At 42.0% G+C, this 22060-nt stretch overlaps 1 protein-coding gene across 1 annotated transcript; it reads left to right on the top strand.

Annotated features, from left to right (window-relative positions):
- Window positions 1-1344: 1344 nt before the first annotated feature.
- sult4a1 (sulfotransferase family 4A, member 1) lies at window positions 1345-18931 on the top strand (the record flags this gene model as incomplete). Its single annotated transcript, XM_084573028.1, has 7 exons — window positions 1345-1513; window positions 9018-9148; window positions 9424-9504; window positions 9694-9820; window positions 9927-10021; window positions 14181-14319; window positions 18622-18931. 7 exons carry the CDS (start codon window positions 1345-1347, stop codon window positions 18732-18734), a joined length of 855 nt encoding a protein of 284 aa, XP_084429154.1. The 3' UTR covers window positions 18735-18931.
- Between the last annotated feature and the right edge of the window lie 3129 nt (window positions 18932-22060).

The raw sequence follows: 22060 nt of genomic DNA on the forward strand, positions 1-22060 counted from the left end.
TGGTGAAAATTAAAAGCAAAACAGAAAGAAGCCCCTCCTCCAACATGGCTCCATGCCTCGCAGATATTTGTTGACTTCTCACACACTCGCCCCGCCTCACAAAATACTTTACGAACTGGACATGCGACCATAACAAGATTACGAAATGAACATTTGGAGACGGGGCCCGGCCACGTGACTTCTTGTGAATATATGATATGCAAAATGTGGTAGGCTGTTTTTGTAGGCTGAGGCGTAAATGCAGGTATAACCTCTGGAACAGTAAGATATTAGTTTGGAAAGTATTAAGGCCCCTTTACTTTTTATGTTGTAACTTTAATTTTAAAATGACATAATTTCCACATTATCCCAACAATTGTGGGATAAAAGCCATGGTGATAAACTGAAAACAAAGGATTTTTTATTTGCAAATGTATTCAATTCTAAATCTCTCATTTATAAAAGAATCCATACAATTAAATCCGATCCGATCACTTTAAAGACAGGTGTGAACACTCCCCAGGACGCATTGAGATTGCATTTGAGAGTGGGTCTGGCTCCACCATACTGGATGAGAAGGGTCAGTGAACTGCCAGCCTCAGGTCTCAACAGGTGTTTTCTGGGGTTTTAGTCTGAGCTTTGGCCGGACCGCTGGAACAACAATCAGGCTTGTCCTAAAGCCACCCCTGTGTTGCCTTGGCTGTAAGCCCGAGCTCATTTTTGTGGTGCATGATGGTGCTACCACCATGCATTACTGGATAGTGCAACAGCAAAGAGCCCAAACACTTTGTATAAATGCGATTTTAAATTGCAATATAAAAGTCCGAACTAGAACACGAAAGGAGTATTGTAGAAACATTACTAGATGTTAAACATGTAGTATTATTATTACTGAAGGGGGTGGTTGTAGTTACCTCCATTATAAACTCGCTATTAAACATCAGCTAGAATAATTAAATCCACTTGGTAGGTGAGCAGGGTATATGTGGTAACAATATGAAATCATTATTAGAGGCCTTTTTTTAGTAGAGGTCTGTGTAACGTGATGGGAAACGTCTCTCCTCCGCGGGCGCGCGCATCCTCGAGCCCGCTTGGAGTGGTCCTGATGCTGAGACTCGTGCCCGCGCATTACATCACTTTTCCCCAGCGCGATTGGCTCTAGGTCGACTCCCCTCTGCCTGTCGTGCAGCTTGGATAGCAACCCCCAGCATCCGAGAGGCAGTGGCGTTTCAAGTCCGCCTCACCATCAGCACCAGCTGCCGCATCTTTGATTTTTTTATTTTATTTTTTTAAATTCCAAAAGTCCGAACTGTTCGCGTGGGTGTGCGCCTTCTCTTTTTCTTGCACTGGCGGCTCGTTTCGAGGATGGCCGAGAGCGAGGCAGACACGCCGAGCACGCCGATTGAGTTTGAGAGCAAATACTTCGAGTTTGATGGAGTGCGGCTGCCGCCCTTCTGCAGGGGGAAGATGGAGGAGATCGCCAACTTCTCCCTCAGAAGTAGCGACATATGGATTGTCACCTACCCGAAGTCAGGTAAACAAGCCTCTGCGTCACCCTCTGCACGGTGCAGATTTCTTGCAGCTCGCTGCTGCAGCGTTCTCTGCAGGCGCCAGTGTTATTATCAAAGTTTTACAATACACTACAGGGCGACCAAATGTCTTCCCTGCGTCGGTCATAGGGTTCATTTTACGCAACTAAGTCTACAGATCACAACCACCATTAAAGTTGCAGGTCTGGTCGTGGTTCATGTTTAATAGCGGTGGGTGGAGCACCGTAATCCAGCTAATATTGCTGTTGATATCGCAATTGTGCAGCAAAACTACAGTTTATAGGCCTCATATCAAGCTGTTACAGAATGCCGCTTATGTCATTATGAGCAATGTATGAATCAGTCAGACAATCTAAATGCATACATTCCCAGCTGCATTGCTTCAGTTTAGTCTGCTCGTCCATTCTGGCCTTGGCGGTCCACCTCCATCACACGCGCAGTTCGGGAAGTTGGTGTTTACATCCAGGTTCGGAGCGTCATTGCGCAGCGCTGCCGCAGACGGTCCACAGTGCGCGGTGCCCTGCCGTGCGGTGGGTGGGTCCGGTCATGTGACTTCTGGTGGGCAGCTGTAGCTCTCAGTCAGTTCGTGCAGAAGGCCTAAGTTAATAATTGCCCTGGTTAAGAATCTCATCCCTCCGTTTATGAGAAGCTGTTTATAACCCTGTAGTGGAGAAATGTAAACGTGATCACCAAAAACACGTGGTCTACACGTGTCTTTGTGTGACAGCAGAATAGTTGGTCATATTCTGCTGCAGTCATAACCTCAGGAACAATGTGTGTGTATTTAAGCTTTAGTACTACAGTATTCTTGTATTTTAATCTGTGTTTTGTCTTTGACTTTAATGGAGATGCATTCATTTCGTAAGACTGGATCTAAGACAAACAGACAGGGAATGAGCAGAAGAAATCCAAAGGAAAAATTAGGACAAGGTATAATCCAAAAAGGCCAAGGCTCACAAAAACCCAGGAGACAAAATCAACTGCAAATAAACACAGGCACAGCATCCTGGGATGAATTAACAGGAGGCATAGTGAGAGGCAAGACTGTACATTAACATTAAAACCACTGACAGGAGATGTAAATAACATAGACCGTCTTGTGACAATGCAATGTTCTGCTGGGAAACTTCTGGACCAGGCATTCATGTGGATGTTATTTAGACATGTAGCACCCACCTAGACCAGACCCCCACCCCATAGCAATGACACTCCTTGATGGCAGCAGCCATCCCCAGCAGGATGCAGCCTGACACAGACACACACACAAAAACGCTTTAGGAACAACTCAAAGAACATGACAGACAGCACAAGATGTTGACCTGGCCTCCAAATTCACTAGATCCCAAACTGATCAATATCATGGCACATAGAAAATTAAGATGACAAAGGGAGGTGTATAGTATCAGCATTGGTGCACTAAACATACAGTAAATGTAACCTAAAGAGTAATCTAAACCTGGCATGGCTTCTGTTCATTCACAGAAGGTCAGAAGAGTCACGTTATAGGCTTCTTAAAGCGTGAAAATATGATCCCTTAATGAAGGTGTTACGAAAGATGCAGCTTACTTTACTTATTTTTATCTGTCTAAACATCGCCATCTTAATTTGAGATGTAGCCTCAACTGAGAAACGTCACAAAAGCTTAAATTAATTGTATCACAACCCTAGAGAAACAAATAGCCATATTGTAATATGTGTTGATATAATTCTATGATCTATGGAAGGCATAGTTTTCCTCACTGAAATAAAAATGCCCTTACATTGAAACCATAGTTCTTTCAATAAACTCACGACTATAATTGTAGAACCCACCATGTTCATCACCGCAACAAGCAGGGTTGGCTGGAAAGACGTAACTGCAGGAACACAGATGCAGGATTGTTGTACTATCCTAAAAGGATACAGTGTGGGAAGATTAGTGCATAAGACCCACTCCAGTTCAGAAGGTAGGCGGTAATGCACCAACCACCATAAAACAGAAAAAGAATCATCCAGAGAGGAAGCAATAGCCTAGACTGATTACCACACTGAATACAAGTTTGCAAAGTGATCAAATTATCGTACATTATATCCCTCTGAGATAAAGTTAGAGAGGCCAGGTTGAGATGCTGTGGACATGTTCAGAGGAGGGATATTGGTGGAAGGATGCTGAGGTTAGAGCTGCCAGGCAGGAGGTCTAGAGGAAGACCAAAGACTACTACTGTATGCAGTGAAGGAGGACATAAAGGCAGTTGGTCTGAGAGAAGAGGATGCAGAAAATAGAAAGAGATGGAAGCAGACGATTCGCTGTGGCGAACCCCAGAAGGGAAAAGTCGAAAGGAGGAGAAGAAGATCATACTTTATATCCCTTTGTTGATCATATGTGGTACGTAGGGCAAAATACAATTAAGATAATTACTGTAGCGCTGGTAATGCTCACTCCATTTCTGGGACTCGTGGTCATGGTCCACCTCCACGGGGTTCAGTGTGATCCATTCACCAGGGATCAAACCACTAACCTTGTGGTTTGTGGACAATCCGCTCTGCCTCCCACCCAGATCTCCATCCCTCATTGGCGTAGTCAAGATTGCTATTGTTGAGTCATGCTGATCCATGGATCAAGCTTCTCCATGTTGCACCTGAAACGAAATGTAATAGCTGGTATGTCAGGGTTTTATATTTAAAACACCACGCCAGAAGCCGAAAAATTAAAGATTTTGAAAGCCAGGTCACAAATAGGTAATGGGGAACAGCATAGATACAATGGCGTACTTATATGCTGATGTTAGCGAAGGAATCATGGAGTGTTGCTGCACCATACCATAGCACACATTCTGTTCCATGACACAGCGAGAGAAAACAGTAGAGCCAAACGCCTGTGTCTAACAGAGCATGCCCCTTCTTGTTTAGGTTTGGCACTGCCAGCAAACAGTTCTTTGCTGCGTCCTCCCATCTCACAGCACCCAGAGAGCCCATGTGCTAACTCTTCATGATTCACTGGGATTCAGTACCTCTCATGCTGACTGCAGAATCGCGAGTGCAAATGCATAACGGCTCATATTCAGATAAGGCTGTTTGCTGGGTCTTCGGTTAGTCACTCATGAGTCGTATCATCCACAGATGTACTGCTGAAACAGTGTTACATATTCATACTGTGGTTTCACATGATGTTTAGTAAGATAGCACACAGTTAGCTGTGAAATGCACTTGAGTAGGTTCGGGGTCTGATTTTTCAGTTGCCCTGTTAAAGTAAAGTAAAGTTGAGTCATACCTGTAATAATATTAAAAAGTATTTGTGTATGAGTTTGTATTGTGTTTGCTAGAACCAACTTTGCATAGTTATAGGTCAGAGTCAATTGTTGATCCAATTTAGTCAAAAATCAGCTTTATATATCTACTGTAGGTCTCCGTTGTGCCTCCAAAACAGTTGTGACTCATCAGAGAATGGACATTAGCCTTCTGAGGGTGTCCTGTGGTGTCTGGCAACAGAATGTTGTTAGAGGGGAGCCTTTGGGTTCTGTGGGTCAAGGGGATTGGCCTCTGTGGATCATCCCACAGATACTTGATCATTTTGGGATCTAGTGAATTTGGAGGCCAAGTCAACACCTTGTGCTGTTTCTAAAGCGTTTTTGTGTGTGTGTGCCTGTGTCAGGCTGCATCCTGCTGGGGATGGCTGCTGCCGTCAAGGAGAGTCATTGCTATGGGGTGGGGGTGTCTGGTCCACACCAATGAATGCCAGGTCTGAAAGTTTCCCAGCAGAACACTGAATTGCCACAAGAAGTTATTCACTTCTCCTGTCAGTGGTTTTAATGTTATGCCTGATCTATGTATATATACATATTATATATGTGTTTGGGGGATATTACAGTCCAGTGAGTGGACAGTAGGAGGAGAGAGAGAGTTCAGTTTCCTGACAGCCTTTCTGTTGTGAGATACTGCAACTGAATGTGCAAACGCAGACTACACCCCTACAGCTAAAAAAAAGTACCCTCATTCAAGCTTTTATTGCGGTTACTTTATGAAACTGAGTTAATGAACAAACCCAACTGAGAATATTATATATACCTAATAAATGAAAGACTAAGACACCTCCAGGACATGCCAGTGACATCGGTTGAGATCATCAGGGCTAAAAGAAATTCAGGAATCAGTCTGGGCACAGATTACAAGAATAATGTTTTCATTAGTTTGTCACAGTAAGGTCTGTTTTGTAGATAAGAACAGTTAGTGCCTGATCTGTACTTGGTGTGCCTTGCATGCGGCTGGCCTCTCTTCTGTGTCCCATCGGTTTTTCTGTCCACTGGATTAAAGTTATTATGTGATGAATTTGTACGTACCAGAGTCCATGTTGGGGACTGATCTTTGTGGATGGAGACAAATGTGTCATTGTGTTAACTTGTTAAGTTCATTGCTTTCGTCCTTCTGCTCTGTGTTGTTATGACTCTCGCTTCTGGCGCAGAGGGAAAAAAAAGCACATGGCAGGCCACGTGGCAGAGATGCTGCAGAGCTATAATGCTATTGGCTCACATGTGACTAGTCTCGGCCAATGGGAAGCACTGTGGCTTAACTGCAATGATATGATTGCAGTGACTTTAATATTTTGACAGCAGGCATATGCTCAGTCATGTCTCCCTGCAGGCGGTATACCCCTGCAACGCACTGCACTGCACTGCGAACACCCTAATCTCAGATGTGTGGGATGATCATGCACTGAGAGGTGCTCTAGTTGCATATTAGACACTAGCAACTTATGCACACAAGCAACTTACTTTCAGTAAAGGCCTTCAAATGACCTTTAAGCAACAGCACCTTCTAGTGCTTGTGGAACATTGTAGTACAATGGAGTGAGTTAGGTAGCATAGTTATAGAGCCACAGATTTGGCACAGGGGGGAGGTCGGTGTGGATGGATGGGTCAGCAAATATTTGAAGTTAAATCTGCCAAATTGTTTGTTTCCCCTTTTCTAAAAGCTATTTAGAGATTTATTTCCATCCAGTGTTGCATTAATTTTTCACCAAGATCTTGTATTGATGATGTGAGAGTCTGACCACTGTGCAAATCCTTCTCCCCAAAGATTCTCAATGGGGTTAAGGTCTGGACTCTGTGGTGGCCAATCCATGTTAAAATGATGTCTCATGCTCCCTGAACCACTCTTTCACAATCTGAGCCCGATGAATCCTGGCATTGTCATCTTGGAATATGCCTGTGTCATCAGGGAAGAAAAAAATCCATTGATGGAATAACCTGATCATTCAGTATATTCAGGTAGTCAGCTGACCTCATTCTTTGGCCACATAATGTTGCTGAACCTAGACCTGATCAACTGCAGCAACCCCAGATCATAGCTCTGCCCCCACAGGCTTGTACAGTGGGCACTAGGCATGATGGGTGCATCACTTCATCTGCCTCTCTTCTTACCCTGATGCCCCCATCACTCTGGAACAGGGTAAATCTGGACTCATCAGACCACATGACCTTCTTCCATTGCTCCAGAGTCCAATCTTTAAGCTCCTTAGCAAATTGGAGCCTTTTTTTCCCAGTTCCTCACTGATTAGTGGTTTTCTTAAGGCTACACAGCTGTTCAGTCCCAATCCCTTGAGTTCCCTTTGCACTGTACAAGTGGAAATGTTCTTACTTTCACTATTAAACATAGCCCTGAGTTCTAAAAACTGTTGTTTTTCTGCGATTTGATTTCATCAAACGTTTAAGTGATCGCTGATCACAATCAATCAGGATTTTTTTCGAAGACGATGGTTCCCCACTATCCTTCCAGTTTTTAATAATGCTTTGGACAGTTCTCAACCCAGTTTTAGTAGTTTCTGCAGTCTCCTTAGATGTTTTCTCTGCTTGATGCATGCCAATGAACTATGTATGTACCTATATTGCTAAGTAATAGTATCAAGTATTAATCAGTTATTGCACATTGAAATTGCGCTATGGATTGCACAGTCCAGAGTCTCAATCATTTAGCTCACTTATTGCTTTTGTAACAACTGTTTAAGAGCCTGGAGGTGCGAGCTTTGATTTCTCTCTACTGCTTCCCAGAGAGAGGAGCAGTGTAAAGAGGCTGTTGCCTGGGTGGGAGCAGGCCTGTGTGATATTAGAGGCTTTGCACAGACATCTGTTTCTAAATGAGTTGGGGACTGTGGGAAGCTGTGTTCTAATGATGATCTGCACAGATTTGATGACTCTCTCCAGAGCCTTCTTGTCATGCACAAATGGTTGCAAAGAAGCCACTACTGTGAAAGGACAAGAAGAGGAGAATTGCTTGGGCCAAGAAACACCAGTGGAAATTTGTACTTTGGTCAGATGATATTGTGAGACACAGAAAAAAGATGAGCGCATGTTTTTAACATGTGTGGTTACTACCGTGAAGCATGAAGGAGGAGGGGTGATGGTGTCGACATGTTGGTGAAACTATGTAAGGCCTTTTTGACCAAGAAGGAGAGTGATGTGGTGCTTACCAAGATAACCTGGCCTCCACAATCAAACAACTTACGGTACACACAAACTAAATGGTTTGGGATGAGTTGGACCGCAGAATGAAGGCAAAGCAGCCAACAAGTGCTCAACACCTCTGAGAACTCCTTCAAGACTGTTAGAAAACCAGTCTAGGTGACTACCACATTAAGCTGATTGAGAGAATGTCAATAATGTGCTAAGCTATCATCAAAGCTAAAGCAGAATGTGGCAACATAATTCCATATGTGTTCCTCCATAGTTTTGATGTCTTTAACATGAATCTACAATGTAGAAAATAATAAAAATAAAGACAAAACATTGAACCAGGAAATGTGTCCAAACTTTTGGCTGATACTGCCAATCTGGAACTTTCAATATGTACTGGGGACAATGGTCCGGATCTGAATCTGAAGGAGTTAATACTTAATTTGACGTTCTCAGTTAATCTTTTTATCCCTGGCTTCTGCAGTTTTTTGATTTTTATTTGTAAGCATCTGATGTTTCTCGCGTATCGAACACAACCAAACCCTTTCATGAATTCAAAAAGACCTCACAACTGGTACTAATCTGAAATAATAGATTTCTTGTAGGACGAGAAAGCTTGTAGAGAAAACTGTCCCAAATCCTTGTTACGTGATGGATTTGGTTTCATAGCATGAGTCTATGTGAGAACGTTCAGTGTTGCTCACGTCAACCGTTTGGCAAGCACTCAGGTTATCAAGAAGCCAACATGGGGGAGCTGACCACCATTTGTTAAAACCCTGAGACATTACTTTTCTTGTGGCTTCACAAAGCTGTGTCCTTTAGGTTTTATATTGATGTGATGACAATCTATAGTCAACGCTTGATTGTATTATAAGAACTGTTTACTGTTACTGTTTTTTCCAGTGAAGTGTGTGGAATATCAGATTGGACTCATGTCTAAGTAACATCCACATGAATGCCAGGTCCAGAAGTTTCACAGCAGAACATTGGATTGTCACAGGATGGTCAGTGTTATTTACTTCTCCTGTCATGTCCTGACTTTCTTTCTCCTCTGTCCTTGCAGGCACCAGTCTACTTCAGGAGGTTGTGTATCTAGTGAGTCAGGGAGCAGACCCTGACGAGATCGGCCTTATGAACATTGATGAACAGCTGCCTGTCTTAGAATACCCACAACCTGGGCTGGACATTATCCAGGTACAGTCATGTAACGGAGATCAGATTACCAACATTGGCCAATCGAGGATGGTGGGAGCCCTGAGATGGTGGAAGCCCTTAGATTAAGATTTGCTGCGTTGCAAAAGAATGAATGACATATTATTCCTAGACAAAAAAAAAAAAAAAAAAAATTCCAAGAACTGTAGCTACAGATTACATGTAAGGGTGGAGAGATAAGATAACCTGGCAGTTCCAGATCATTCTCCAGGACTGATAAGAGTATGTTGAAGTTGACTTCCTCTGCGTTTCAACAGGAGCTGACATCCCCTCGTTTGATCAAAAGCCATCTTCCCTACCGATTCCTCCCTACGGCCATGCACAACGGAGAGGCCAAGGTCAGTGTACTGGGACTGGAATGTGATATGTGAAAGTCGCTTTGACTTTTTATTGTATTAAGGGGGTGATGTAGAGGTAGGCGTCACAGGTGTCATCAGACTTGGTCCTCACTTTTATTATACTGGAAACCAAAACACTGGATCAAAACACTGAAGTTGCCATCAATTACTGTTGTGGCTCTGTTCCAGGTGATCTACATGGCTCGAAACCCTAAGGACCTGGTGGTGTCCTACTACCAGTTCCACCGCTCTCTCAGGACCATGAGCTACCGGGGAACCTTCCAGGAGTTCTGCCGGCGCTTCATGAATGACAAGCGTAAGTATGTGGGTTGTAGTAGGACACTGTGCCCTTCCATCTAGTCCACTTTATAGAACCCCTGTGTTATTATGTCTAGTCCATCCGTCTGTCCTTTCTTCTGCAGTGGGATATGGTTCCTGGTTTGAACATGTTCAGGAATTTTGGGAACATCGCATGGACTCTAATGTCCTCTTCTTGAAATACGAAGACATGTACAAGGTAACTTGACCGTCTCCTGTGACATTTTTAGCCTCCTTTTTCTAGCTCTTATCTCAGCTTTATGCAACATGAACTCTTATCCCAGCAGCCTGGCCCCGACGGTTGGTTTCACAGATTGTTTGGTGTAATTTAGATAGCAAAAGTAAGTCAGTGCGTTTTTCTGCGCGTGCTACCGAATACAGCCTTGATACGATCAAATTACAACACAGACACAAATATGAGTAAGTGAGTAAATGACTAACAGTACACATGAATACAATGCACGGATAATAGAATTGGGACATGTGAAGCAACCAGTCATAAAGAAGTTTCAGGTCAGCGGCTAACTGTTAAAGGACAATTCACACCAAAATGAGCCACACACACATACATGAGCTGCTGCATGGTTCCCAATCTCATGGCATGACAAACTGTTTTTATTTCATAATTATTTAGCAGTATGTCTAGCATGTTTAGCCTTTCTTCCCCGGAAAATTGAAAGAGGCAACACCCAAGCGCTGAGATCATGAAATATCCTTGCCACAATGATGTGAAATTAGAATAATAGGAATGAGATACATTCCATTCATTCAAATTGAAAGCACAATATGAGCAAAATGCAATTTTGCTATTTTTGAAGCCTTGGACTTTTGAGGTCAAACTCACATGATGTATTGGATGTGTTAAATTTTACACTGATGTTTTGTTTTTCTTTAAATATGCCAGTTAGAGATTATGTTCGGAAAATAATGATAATCTGATTGGAAGTGGTATTGAAAGAGAATAACCCTCAAGCCCTTTCACTTCCCCCACAACTCTAACTTACTTTAACCTTGCATTCGACCCGCTATACCTTATTTTGCACAACGTGGCAGACCCACGTATCCTATCTATGTTTTTTGCGCCGGAAATCCAGGATATGTCAAATCAATACGTGCTCTTTGCTTTGCCAAAGGTCCCTTTATTAGATTATCTGTTCTTATCCGTTGTACAAGGCAACTCACTCATGTGACTCTTCTGAAGATAGGCGAGTCTCACAAGAGGTTACTGAGGACTTAACGGAGAAGAAAACACAGTTTTGGGTTTTGGTTTTTATTGTAAAATTACAAAATGCTGAGACATGATAACAAAATAGACACACAGTGTATGTGATATATATTTTAAGATACCCAATGCAATATTTTTATATCAATGCCACACGTGATTAGGTTATGTAAAGGGATCCACACAGAATTATCTCCTGTCATCTCTGCAAAGCTTCTTTTAGCTTATTGTTGTCACTTCCAACTAGAATCACAATCTTACTGTTCTTATTAATATTGTTTTCAGCAGAAGTAGGCGGCAAAACTTCTGATAAACCCACAGTGTCATACGTTAATCTACAGACCAGTTTGCAGTTAGTCAACAGTGGAGAATGGAGCATTAGGTGCAAAAAATATAGAAGTTGAGAGAGAGAGACCCTGAGGGTGTTCACACCTGTCTTTCACGTGATTAGATCGGATCTGAATGCAAGGACTGAATGGGCCCCTAGATGGACACAAACACCAATCCAAATGAACTGAAATGAAATTAAATGATATTGCTACACGCAGCCAACAGTCAAACATAAATGTGTGTTATTATTAGACTAGAATAGAAGTAGATAGATGTTCTTTGGCATTGTTTAAAACGACAAAAAACTGTTTAGCGGGCACATAAGTCACAATAGACGTATAATAATGTGACAATAGACATATACATCACTTAAGTTCCAACAGACACACAATAATATAGACACATAAGAATAGCAATAGAAAAAGAAGTTATTACTATATGTTTGTATCAGCATTTATACATTCTGTCGTTGTGGGAAATGCCACCACAGTTTGGGGACTATCCTTGTTCAAAGCACCTGAAACCCTGTGTAGGTAGCGACTGCAAACCAGTGACTGCAAAATCCCGAAGCTGCTTTTTAAACTAGTATTCCAAAGCTCCTTGGCCATATCGACTGCAGACAGGTCGAAACAGCTAGTACATCTACCGGCACCCCTAAAGTTTACTATTCAGCATCTTATTTCATATGTTTTTTTAAATGACATTCCCATTACCTTCCACTGTACCTTCCATCGTACCTTCTATTACACTGTCTCTGGTGTATAGTGTAATAGAAGGTACACTGTGTACCTTCTGTTACACTGTACACCAGAGACGGTACACTGACGGTACAGTGTACCTTCTATTACACTGTGCACCAGAGACGGACTGGCCATCTGGCATACCGGGCATTTTAATGGTGGGCCAACATGCTACGGTTGTGCATATGTTATGTGCATTCTTTATTTTCTTGACTGACACGGGGCTGGCCTAATCTTATCATGAAACACCTCCTCCCTTTGGCTCAGTGCGCTGGTGTGAAGTGCAATGTAGGATGGTAACGATCGTAATGTTATCCGTTAGGATCTTCTGACATGAAGAGAAAATGCAAAAGGAGGCGCAGAGAAACTGCGAGACAAAAAAAAAGAAACTTTCTCTTTAAGAATACGCTGCCAAATGTGCCAAAATTACAGACATGTTTGCCACGGCAGGACCTTCATCAGCTCCTGTGGCTGATGACAGTGGTGGTGGTGGCGACAGCAGGTCTGGCAGCAGCACTCACAGTGAACAGGAACATGTAGTAGAACGTGCGGTAAGCTTAGGCTATGTAATGAGTAAGCTAAAGCAACCCAGCCCCTTGGTAAATCTGATAAAATGATAAAACTTCAATAAAATAAATGTGGCTATTGTTCTATGGCCAAGTTAGTTCGTATTGTAAACACAGGTGAAATTAGCTAACATCCTTATCACTGGTGGCTATTTATTAGACATTGTGTACACTGACTGGATGAGAAAATAAGCCTAGGTTAGTACTTTTATGTCTTCCATCCTGAACTAAATAGTCTTGAATGTGAGAACACTTAAAACCACCATTCACCAACAGTAACAGTAAGTCAGCAGGCATTACTATTATTGTTTGTGGGGTAGTAGGCTAGCCCAAGGCTAAGCTACTTTTTGGCCCTGGAAAAATGTGTTAGGCAGTTTTTATGTAGGTGGTTAGGGACAATGTACAGAAATGAAAGAAAAGCACACTTTTAAAAATTATATCATTTTGTCTATTGTCTATGTTATACCAATGCAGCTGTGCACCACTTTACAAGAGAATCCAATAATTCTAGGCGTATTAGTAAATTTAAAGCCACTACTCAATAACATGAACAGTAAGTCAGCGGACAGAATTCTGATTTCGTTATCAGGCTGTTAATTGTTTGACACTTTTTGGAAGTATTTAATGTGTCCACTCTCACTGATTCACGTTAACTCATTGCATGGCTTAAGGTACGTGGTTTTAAAGAGTTGCACAGTTGGTATACACATTAAAGAGATTAAAAAGACAGAAAAGGTGTGCGTTATCAAATGTGGTGGGCCAGTCTGGTCCAAAATGCCAGGGCCGATTTTTTGTCCCAGTCTGCCCCTGCTGTTTACTAATCATTCATGTTAGCTTGTTGTTAGCTGTCACTGTGAGCATGTTAGCATAATGATATTAGCTCAGTACAGGCGCACAACCAGCATGGCTTTAGGATTCCGAACAACCCCCTTCCTATGAATTGCTATGAATTGCTAGGTGGAGCCTCCATCTGAAAGGGTTTTCTGATTCATTTGGAGACTAAGCCAGCACACTGAACTTTTTGTTATGTTCCTCAACCATTCCCTAGCATTTTGTTCGGTGTGCCAGAGTGCATTATCCTGAAAGTGGCTGTAGCCTTCAGGAAATACTGTTATCATGAAACATCTCAAACACATCAACTGCAAGAACTGACTGTTCACTTGCTACTTAATTCACTCATTGATAGCTACCTTTGGATCATGAATATTGTTCACTTTTCCTGTCAGTGGTTTTAATGTGGTTGCTGATCAGTAAACTGTATGTCTACAGCCAGTGTTTCTAACCTTTGTGCCAATAGATTGAGTAAGCAAAGGGAACAGTGTGTTCTCTCTGTCCGTGGGTGGATGCCATTCATGGAAGCAGAATCACTGCCGGGTATTATTTTGTAATGAAAGAAGGACACAGTCTTCTTTGAATTTGTCTGTGATTATTGCATTAATGGATTTCACATTTCTATATCTCTGCTTTTTTTCTTGCCGCCCGTCCTCTCCCTCTCACCAGGATCTGGGGACACTGGTGGAACAGTTGGCTCGGTTCCTGGGTGTTTCGTGTGACAAGGCTCAGCTGGAGGGAATGGTGGAGAGCTGCAACCAGCTCATCGAGCAGTGCTGCAACTCGGAGGCTCTGTCCATCTGCAGGGGTGAGTGGGACAGAAAGTAGAAAGCAGTGCTCTTCACAGCATGTCCAACAGGGCCAAACTCCGAAACCAGAAGAGTTGCTAAGAACAAAATTATTGATGTAATTGCTAAGAAGTTTGAATCACTTTCTTACTGTTCCAGACCTAGCTACTGTAGCTATATACACTACTTGTTGCAAGTTGGGATTAGACCTTACTTTGCATGGTGGCCGAGAGGGCAACACACTTCAACTTAAAAAAAAACACTTGCAAATAGACGAAACACAAGCTAATTAAGAAAACGCCTTCAAAATGCCCACAACATAGATCGGGGGTGTCAAATTTATGGCCTGCGGACCAAATCCGGCCCGCCAGAGGGTCTAATCTGGCCCGTGGGATGAATTTGCGAAGTGCTAAAATTTCATAGAAGACAACCAATTTTTCCGCTATGGTTTAGTCAAAGTTGCGTACATAAACAACACTGATACCCAGAAATAAACAGCAGATGGCAGCAACGCGGAGTCTGGTGCCATAATTGTACACGCTCTTTTGCCGTCAAAATTACCCTCCATGGCACCTTCATTACCGAAATGTCTTTGTCTAAAAGGAGAAAGGTGGACATAGAGTGTCGAGATTTCCAAAAAAAAAAAAGGACCGATTCCTATTTATTCACCGAGGTGAATGGGAAACCTGCGTGCTTTGGTGTGTATGCAGCAAGTTTCAGCGCTGAAAGAATATAATATTCGGCTATGAGACACATCATGGCAAAAAATACAACATACTGCAAGGACGACTGAGAAAAGAGAGGGTAAATTACTGTTTTATCCGAGTTGCAGCAGTGGAAGCTAGTTACCTTGTTGCTAGCTAAATAGCATTAGCATCAAAGCCATACTGTGAGGGTGAGTTTGTGAAAACTGGCGTGATGAAGGCTGCAGAAATCATATGTCCTGAGAAGCGACAGCCTTTTGCCAACCTAAACCTGATGAGAAACACTGTGGCAGATAGGATTTCAGATTAAGAGTATGTTTTGGCGGAACTTCCCGTTGCTCCTGCCACAACCTTCATGTATAAACTTGTTGTTCTAAAACGATGAAATAGTGAAAGTAAAGTGAAATACTGTTTCAGTTCCAGATACCTGTTACTAAATGTTTTGTAGCTTTGAGGCATACAATTGTTGAAATTTCACTTAATTTTCTTAGGAAATTTCAGGTTATTCATGAGTAGGAGTTTATTAAATGTAAACATTTTCACACAGTACTTGTACTTATTTGTAATAAAGCAAAGGGGAAATTTGAAGTTGTTATTTATAGGTTATTATGCTATTCTTATGGTCCGACCCCCTTGAGATCAAATTGGAACACAGATACATACAGATCAATACAGAAACGCAATACAAGTAGCACAAACAACTTTAGCTTTGTGGCACCAGTCTTGATGTGTAAGATTAGGAATTTCGGAATGTCCCTAAATTAAATGGAAAAGCAGCACAGCAAATTCCAAGTACTCCGGAGAAAATGTATGAAAGGAATTATTTAGTTCAACAAGCAGAGTATTGCACAACTACTCCATTCACTCATATATTGAAAAAAAAAAGAAAAAAACACAGACATGAAGTTTCCAGGAAACAGTCTACTTCAAATTTCCTTAAATAGGTGCAAATGCTACCACATCACAGTGGAAATGCCAAATCGGATAAAAGTCATCAATACATTTGAGATAAAAGACATATAAAACCATCAGAACATGATACTGAAAGGAAATAGAATGTAAACTTAGTTAGAGCCATTAGATGAGGCCTGATTTCATCAGTGATCTCACAATATCGACCGACACTCCACTTACAAAGCTATTAAAAGACCAGGGATGTGCACAATACATAACTCACATGCAAAGGTAAATATGGGCCGACAAGCCCTAGCAAGAAACTTGGTGTTATTATTTTGGAAAACGCAACACGAAATGTTCAAAAGACTCATTTTTGTGAACCATACGGAGTATACCGTGAGAAGATACTCTTTAGAAAGAGGCGGCTCAGACAACCTACACTGCTTGTCATGTGAAGACACAGTTTGAACAGAATATCAGTTTGTATTTCTACTGTACTGGGGTTTGAAAAAGACGGTAATAAATCACACAATTAAGGGCATGAATAATCCTTTGACAACACAAATTATTTGCGGTATATTTTTACTGAATGGAACCATCAGTTTGTGTATGTGTGAAGTGCATATGTATTTGTCCTGTAGTGATCATCTTTAAGAAGGACATGGAAACTCTACCTATTTTAAACTGTACAGCGGGTCTGGTTATCTGATACAGGCTAAATTCATTCATGCCTCTTCTGCCACAGAGAGACAGACGCTGAGGAATCTCAACACAAGTTTCACAAGACCTTTTCCCCTTTCAGTCTGCCAAGCTGGAATGTTCTTGCAATTTCAACACAAGCACAAACTGTCCAACCATGTCCCACGATGTCCTCCTGAATCACTGGGCTCACAAGTTTTATGTATCTTTCTTCACCATTTTACCCATCACTGATGTTGGCATACCATACCTTACTATAGATGGTGTCTTCATGAGAGAAACGTTAACTGGAGTGTAGGATGAGTTCAGTGGTAGACTTTGGCAGTGTGTGTGTGCACGTGTGCGTGTTTGACCACTGAATGTGCTCTGCTTGTGTAAAGAGGAAGATGCCCTTTGTATTACATTACAGTGTGTTCACGTGACCAGCAGTGTGTGGCCCAGTTGTCTGAGCTACTTCTTTCTAGAATCTCCGTCTGCCTATCAGTGGAGTACAGGACTTCATCAAATGGCTTCGTAGTAGCTACTGTAGATAGTCTTGGAGTTTGGGTGCTACAGTTTTGTCGAGTATGATCTCTTTTATGGTTGGTTACGTTAGCGTAAGTAGCCTAATCTGGGTGGTCAAAGTACTAAACAAATTATCAGTCTAATAATTTGGCCGTTTTTTTTGTGTGTGTGTTTTGGTGGTTTTTCAACAGCTTTTCAGCTGGAGACCGTCAGCTGTATCTGGCGACACTGCCTCTCAGCCAATCACCCACATTTAAGAACCTCAACACGTGCTGCCAGATTTAGCCGGTTAGCACCTGATAGCTAGAAAACCAGAGTAATTCGGAACCATTTAACTGTCTAAAGCTTGACAGAAACCCCACATACAGTACACAGATACAAAATCAAATACCTCTTTCTGTTAAAGTTAACTCACAACACAGGGTTGTGAGCTTGGTTTATTACTTAGCATCAAAGTGAATAGCCAGCATCAGCTACCTGTTAGCAGCTAATTTAGTGGCCAGTTCATTCTTATATTTTCTGGCATATTTTAAATATTAAGATCTTTCTCAGGACAGCTGGGATAGGCTCCAGCCTCCCCGCAGGACAAGCGGTTACAGAAAATGAATGAATGAATGATGTTTCTGAGTAAGACACCACAGAACCCTGTGGTTGCTCAAGACAGCAGCTAACTAACAATGCTAACACTGGCTGTAGGTAGTAAGGAAGCTTGTACAGTTGTTTTTTTCACAACTTTTCTCATAAGATGTTTTCTGATACTTAAGGTTTGAGAAGATTATAGCTATGTTATGTGGCTACATAATCCATCTGCACCACAAACTGAATTTGAACCACAGACTGCATGTTATCAGCTTCCACTGTCTACACAATTTTGGCAGCAGAAACTTGCCGGGATCAGCCGGGCTGATTATTTGGTTGAGTTTTATGCAGCTGTGGACTAAAGAGTAACAGCGACATAGTCATACTATAACCAGAGCACCATGGAATTGAATTTATTTGCAACAAAATGGCTCTGATTGGTTGTTGGTATTTTGTCTCTGTGTTAGTAGAAAGATGACGCATAATGAAATCCAAAAGGTGTATTACCAGACTTATATTCTGATAAACTGTCTCTGCCAGCCTACTAGTTTATGATTTCAAACTGCAGGTCTGCAGTTTTTAATTTAACGCTCTTTGAATTTCATTTAGATGTCTTTTATGTTTATCCCATGATTTGTTACCATTTTTCAGTTTAGTTTATGTTGTCATTCTCATTTACATATAGTTTCTGTCATCATTTTTTTCTGTTTTCCCTTATTTCTTTTCTTTTAGTGTATGGAAGTCTGGTGTTTGCTCTGCTTTAGGTTTAAAACAGAGCTGGCAGTCATTCTGATGTGTCTCATACACACCACAGCAGGTGAGTGTCTGCCACCTCAAGCTGTATTCAATGTGCAGCTGAAACATGTTTAGTAAGATGTGATGAAGACACACTGGTCAGAAACTCAATCAGAATATTAACTTTCCTCCCTGTCCCTGCAGGCCGCGCCGGTCTGTGGAAGGACGTCTTCACAGTGTCCATGAACGAAAAATTCGATGCCGTGTACAGACAGAAGATGGGCAAATCCGACCTGACCTTTGACTTCAGCCTGTGACGTCACCCCGGCCCCGTACCGCCTCCGTCCTCACGCTGATCTACGTCAGTGCAGTCAACAAGTGCTCACCTCCTGCCAAAACCCACGCTCCTGTGTCTCCGTTCAGTCAACCCGTCTGAAGTTTAATGCTACAGTCTGACAGTGGGATCAAGAGTTTACGGAATTTTCCATCTCAATCAATAGTTAAACCAAACCTCCCTCAACCCCTACCTCCACAATATGTGCAGACTGCTATGTAAGTCGTGTATATACTGACCAGGGTTTGACCAATTTAAAAACTCAATGCCACTTAGCTGAAGTGTGCAGATATTTGTGGTGGAGATACACTGAAAATCACATATAAATTTTTCTGCTCATGGGAAAAGTTAAGCATTTATTTATGTCACTGCTTTCCTTGAATGGTTTTCATTCTATGGTTGTCTTAAGAATATGTGTTGGAGGTGTGCGACACGGGTAGCCCAGTACGCTCAGTGTGATATCTAGAACAGAGTGGCACAGAGCGTGTTCTTATCAGGTCGATGAGGTCTTTTTAAATTTTTTTTTTTAATTGAAGAATAGCACTGCTAATGAAGCTGTGTTATTAACACAATGCATTTCCTAAAAGTAAGTACAAAGACAGGAGGGACGCTCCAATGAGTGGCTAATAGAAAAACATTGGATCTTTTTCATTGTACCTTTGCACTGAAAGGAGTTGATGTGGCTTGGACAGCATTGCACTTTAGGTACTGTATGTCTAGCTGGGCAGACCCAGCGCATACTGGACAAAGTACGTATACCCATAGGCTTATAATGCTTCAGGATCCCCCAGAAAGAGCAAAGGAAGTAGCCACCGAGCTCACTTACTTAGGTTGTGGCCACACGTGTACCCTGTGTGACCTGGGAGTGGCATTTTTTTTTTTTTGCTTGTTTGCCATTTGGTGACAGAGGAATGGGCACAACTTTGACAAACATCATAAACCAATATGGTGAGCATTCATAATTCTGGTCCTGCAAAATGCTAATGCTCTATGGTTGCCTAGCGAGTGGCTAACTTTATCTATCTGGAGCTGGGTAGGCTGTGTGAAGATAATATCTGACAGCCGACATCTGGAAACAGGGTCGACGAAAACCAAAACTGCTCAAAGGTCAGGTGGTAGTAATCACTGAGTTTGTGAACATACACTTTAAAGTACGAATATTTATCAGCGCAGCTTTAAAGTTAATGTCAGTATTAATGTCTCATTATCTAAAAAAGTCACGCTGAGAGGCAAAGACAATTGACTGTACTGTGTATCAGTGTATATCAGCCACAAATATCTTGATATTTCTGCTTATCAGTTAGACAACCCCTCTGCATTTGGTTTTACTGTCATGAGATTCTATAATTCTTGAGGGAAGCCCAGATGAATAAAACCGTTTTTTTTTTTTTTGCTCCGTTGGTCAGGCGGCAGACGTAGTTATTAGCGTGGAAGCAGAAATAACATTACTTCCTGTTACTGAAAAATTACACAGTGCAGCTGCACAAGGAGAAAATACCAAAACTGTCCCATTATATACAGTGTATCGGTTTAACCTTGATACTCAGCGGTTGTCTTGATGCAGTGATGGAGCTGAAGCCAAACCTGTAGAGAAGAAGCTTAACATGCCTAATTCAAACAAGCAGCTTGGTGTCACAGCTGTGTTTCTTTTTTTCTTTTTTTTGCTCGAGGGGCTGCAGAATTTTCAGCCACCGTCACCGATGCAGTGTAAGAGCTTTTTGTATGTGTGTGTGTGAGAGGGAGAGGCAAAGAGAGGGAGACTACATCAGTCAGATTCAGAGACATGCTAGTGCAACATATAGAATACATTTTCTGCCGCCAAATGAATCTGCAAAGGCTAAAATCACATAAAAAATCTTACACTAGTGGATTAAAGGACAAGATGCTGTGTGTGGTGGTCATATTATCAGGATTAGAGCAGAAATCCGCTGGTGCTTTGTGTTTCCTTGAAGTAACTCAATGTGGCCAAGTTTGCCCTCTAGTGGTCAAAATGAGCAGCTGCTGTTGATTTGCAGATGCCAATTTTTTAAGCCTCACATTTGATGTGCATCCACTGGCATCTTGTTGGAATTAATTGCCCTTCAGTGACACACAGAATGGACTCATTTAGTAATATGCACTAATCAGCACAATGTAACCCTTGAACCTTAAAGGTCTTGCACACCAACACAATTCAAGAGTATCTTGCTCCAGAGAAAATGGGGAGGCCTCTGATATGTCAAAATGTAACCTGGCAAACGTGCAGAAACTCTGAATGTGTGTCTTTTCCAGTGTGAACCAGGCTCTCCACCACCACTGATCAGTGAACAGTTGTTTCCCTCTCTTTCTCTCTCATTTCTAAGCAATGTCAAGTTGTGTCTGCAGGATAGGGGCGAGCAGAGTATTAACCCATAACCAGCATTAACTGTGTTCTGCTACTCACTGTAGGGTCACAACAGCACCACTATCTGAAGTCAGGCGATTAACTCGAGGCATCAGTGTCAGTCCAGTACCTCCTTTTCTTCTTCCTCTTCCTCCTCCTCTTCCCATGTAACTGCAGTAGTTTCCAGTCCAGCAGACCAGTCCTGCCCTACCAGACACTTGTGAATGTCTTTATTGTGTGGATGTAAACAATGATCTCAGCACACACTTGTCACGCCGTCTCTTTTTTACGGCCGCACATTCTTTCTTTTTATTGTTCTCTCTGTCACTCTGTTTACAGCCGTCGGCAAGGCTTCAGCCCGGCCCATCTTCACTTTTATGGTTTGTTTGGGTTTTTATACATGCCTGTGTCCGTTTCCAGGTCATTGTATTTGACATGCTTTGCGTGCTTGTTTATTAGTAAAGTTGTGTCTTCAGACGATATCTCGATGGTTTCTCTTTGTTTCATGCTGCACATTGTCAAGAAATGTGTTAATCGGTCTGAGTGTGTTTTGATAAGGAGAACTGGGAAATTAGTCAATTACATAGACTGAAAATAAAGATGAACTGCTCCTTAAAAGTGAAATCAAAGCAAGTCGAGCTCCCCCTGGTGACTGGCTGCAGTATAGGTCATAAGCTCCACCCCTCCAGTGTTAGTGGATGGGACTTGGGCCAAAGTAAAACACCAAAGTGCACGTCAAATCATTTTTTCAAGGATGGTTTCTCATTTTAGATAGCTGATATAATACTGATGCATACTCAAGTGTCCATTTTTCTGCTAAGTTTCGTTTTAGTTATTTGACGCTAGGACTAAAAACAACATGTGACATCATGGTGACTATCAGTTGCCATGCCAATTGCTACGTGAAGAGGTCCCATAGGACCGTGAGAGTTGGAAAAATAAATAAA

Source organism: Chelon labrosus, assembly GCF_963514085.1.
Source record: "Chelon labrosus genome assembly, chromosome: 23".
Taxonomy (NCBI): Eukaryota; Metazoa; Chordata; class Actinopteri; order Mugiliformes; family Mugilidae; genus Chelon; species Chelon labrosus.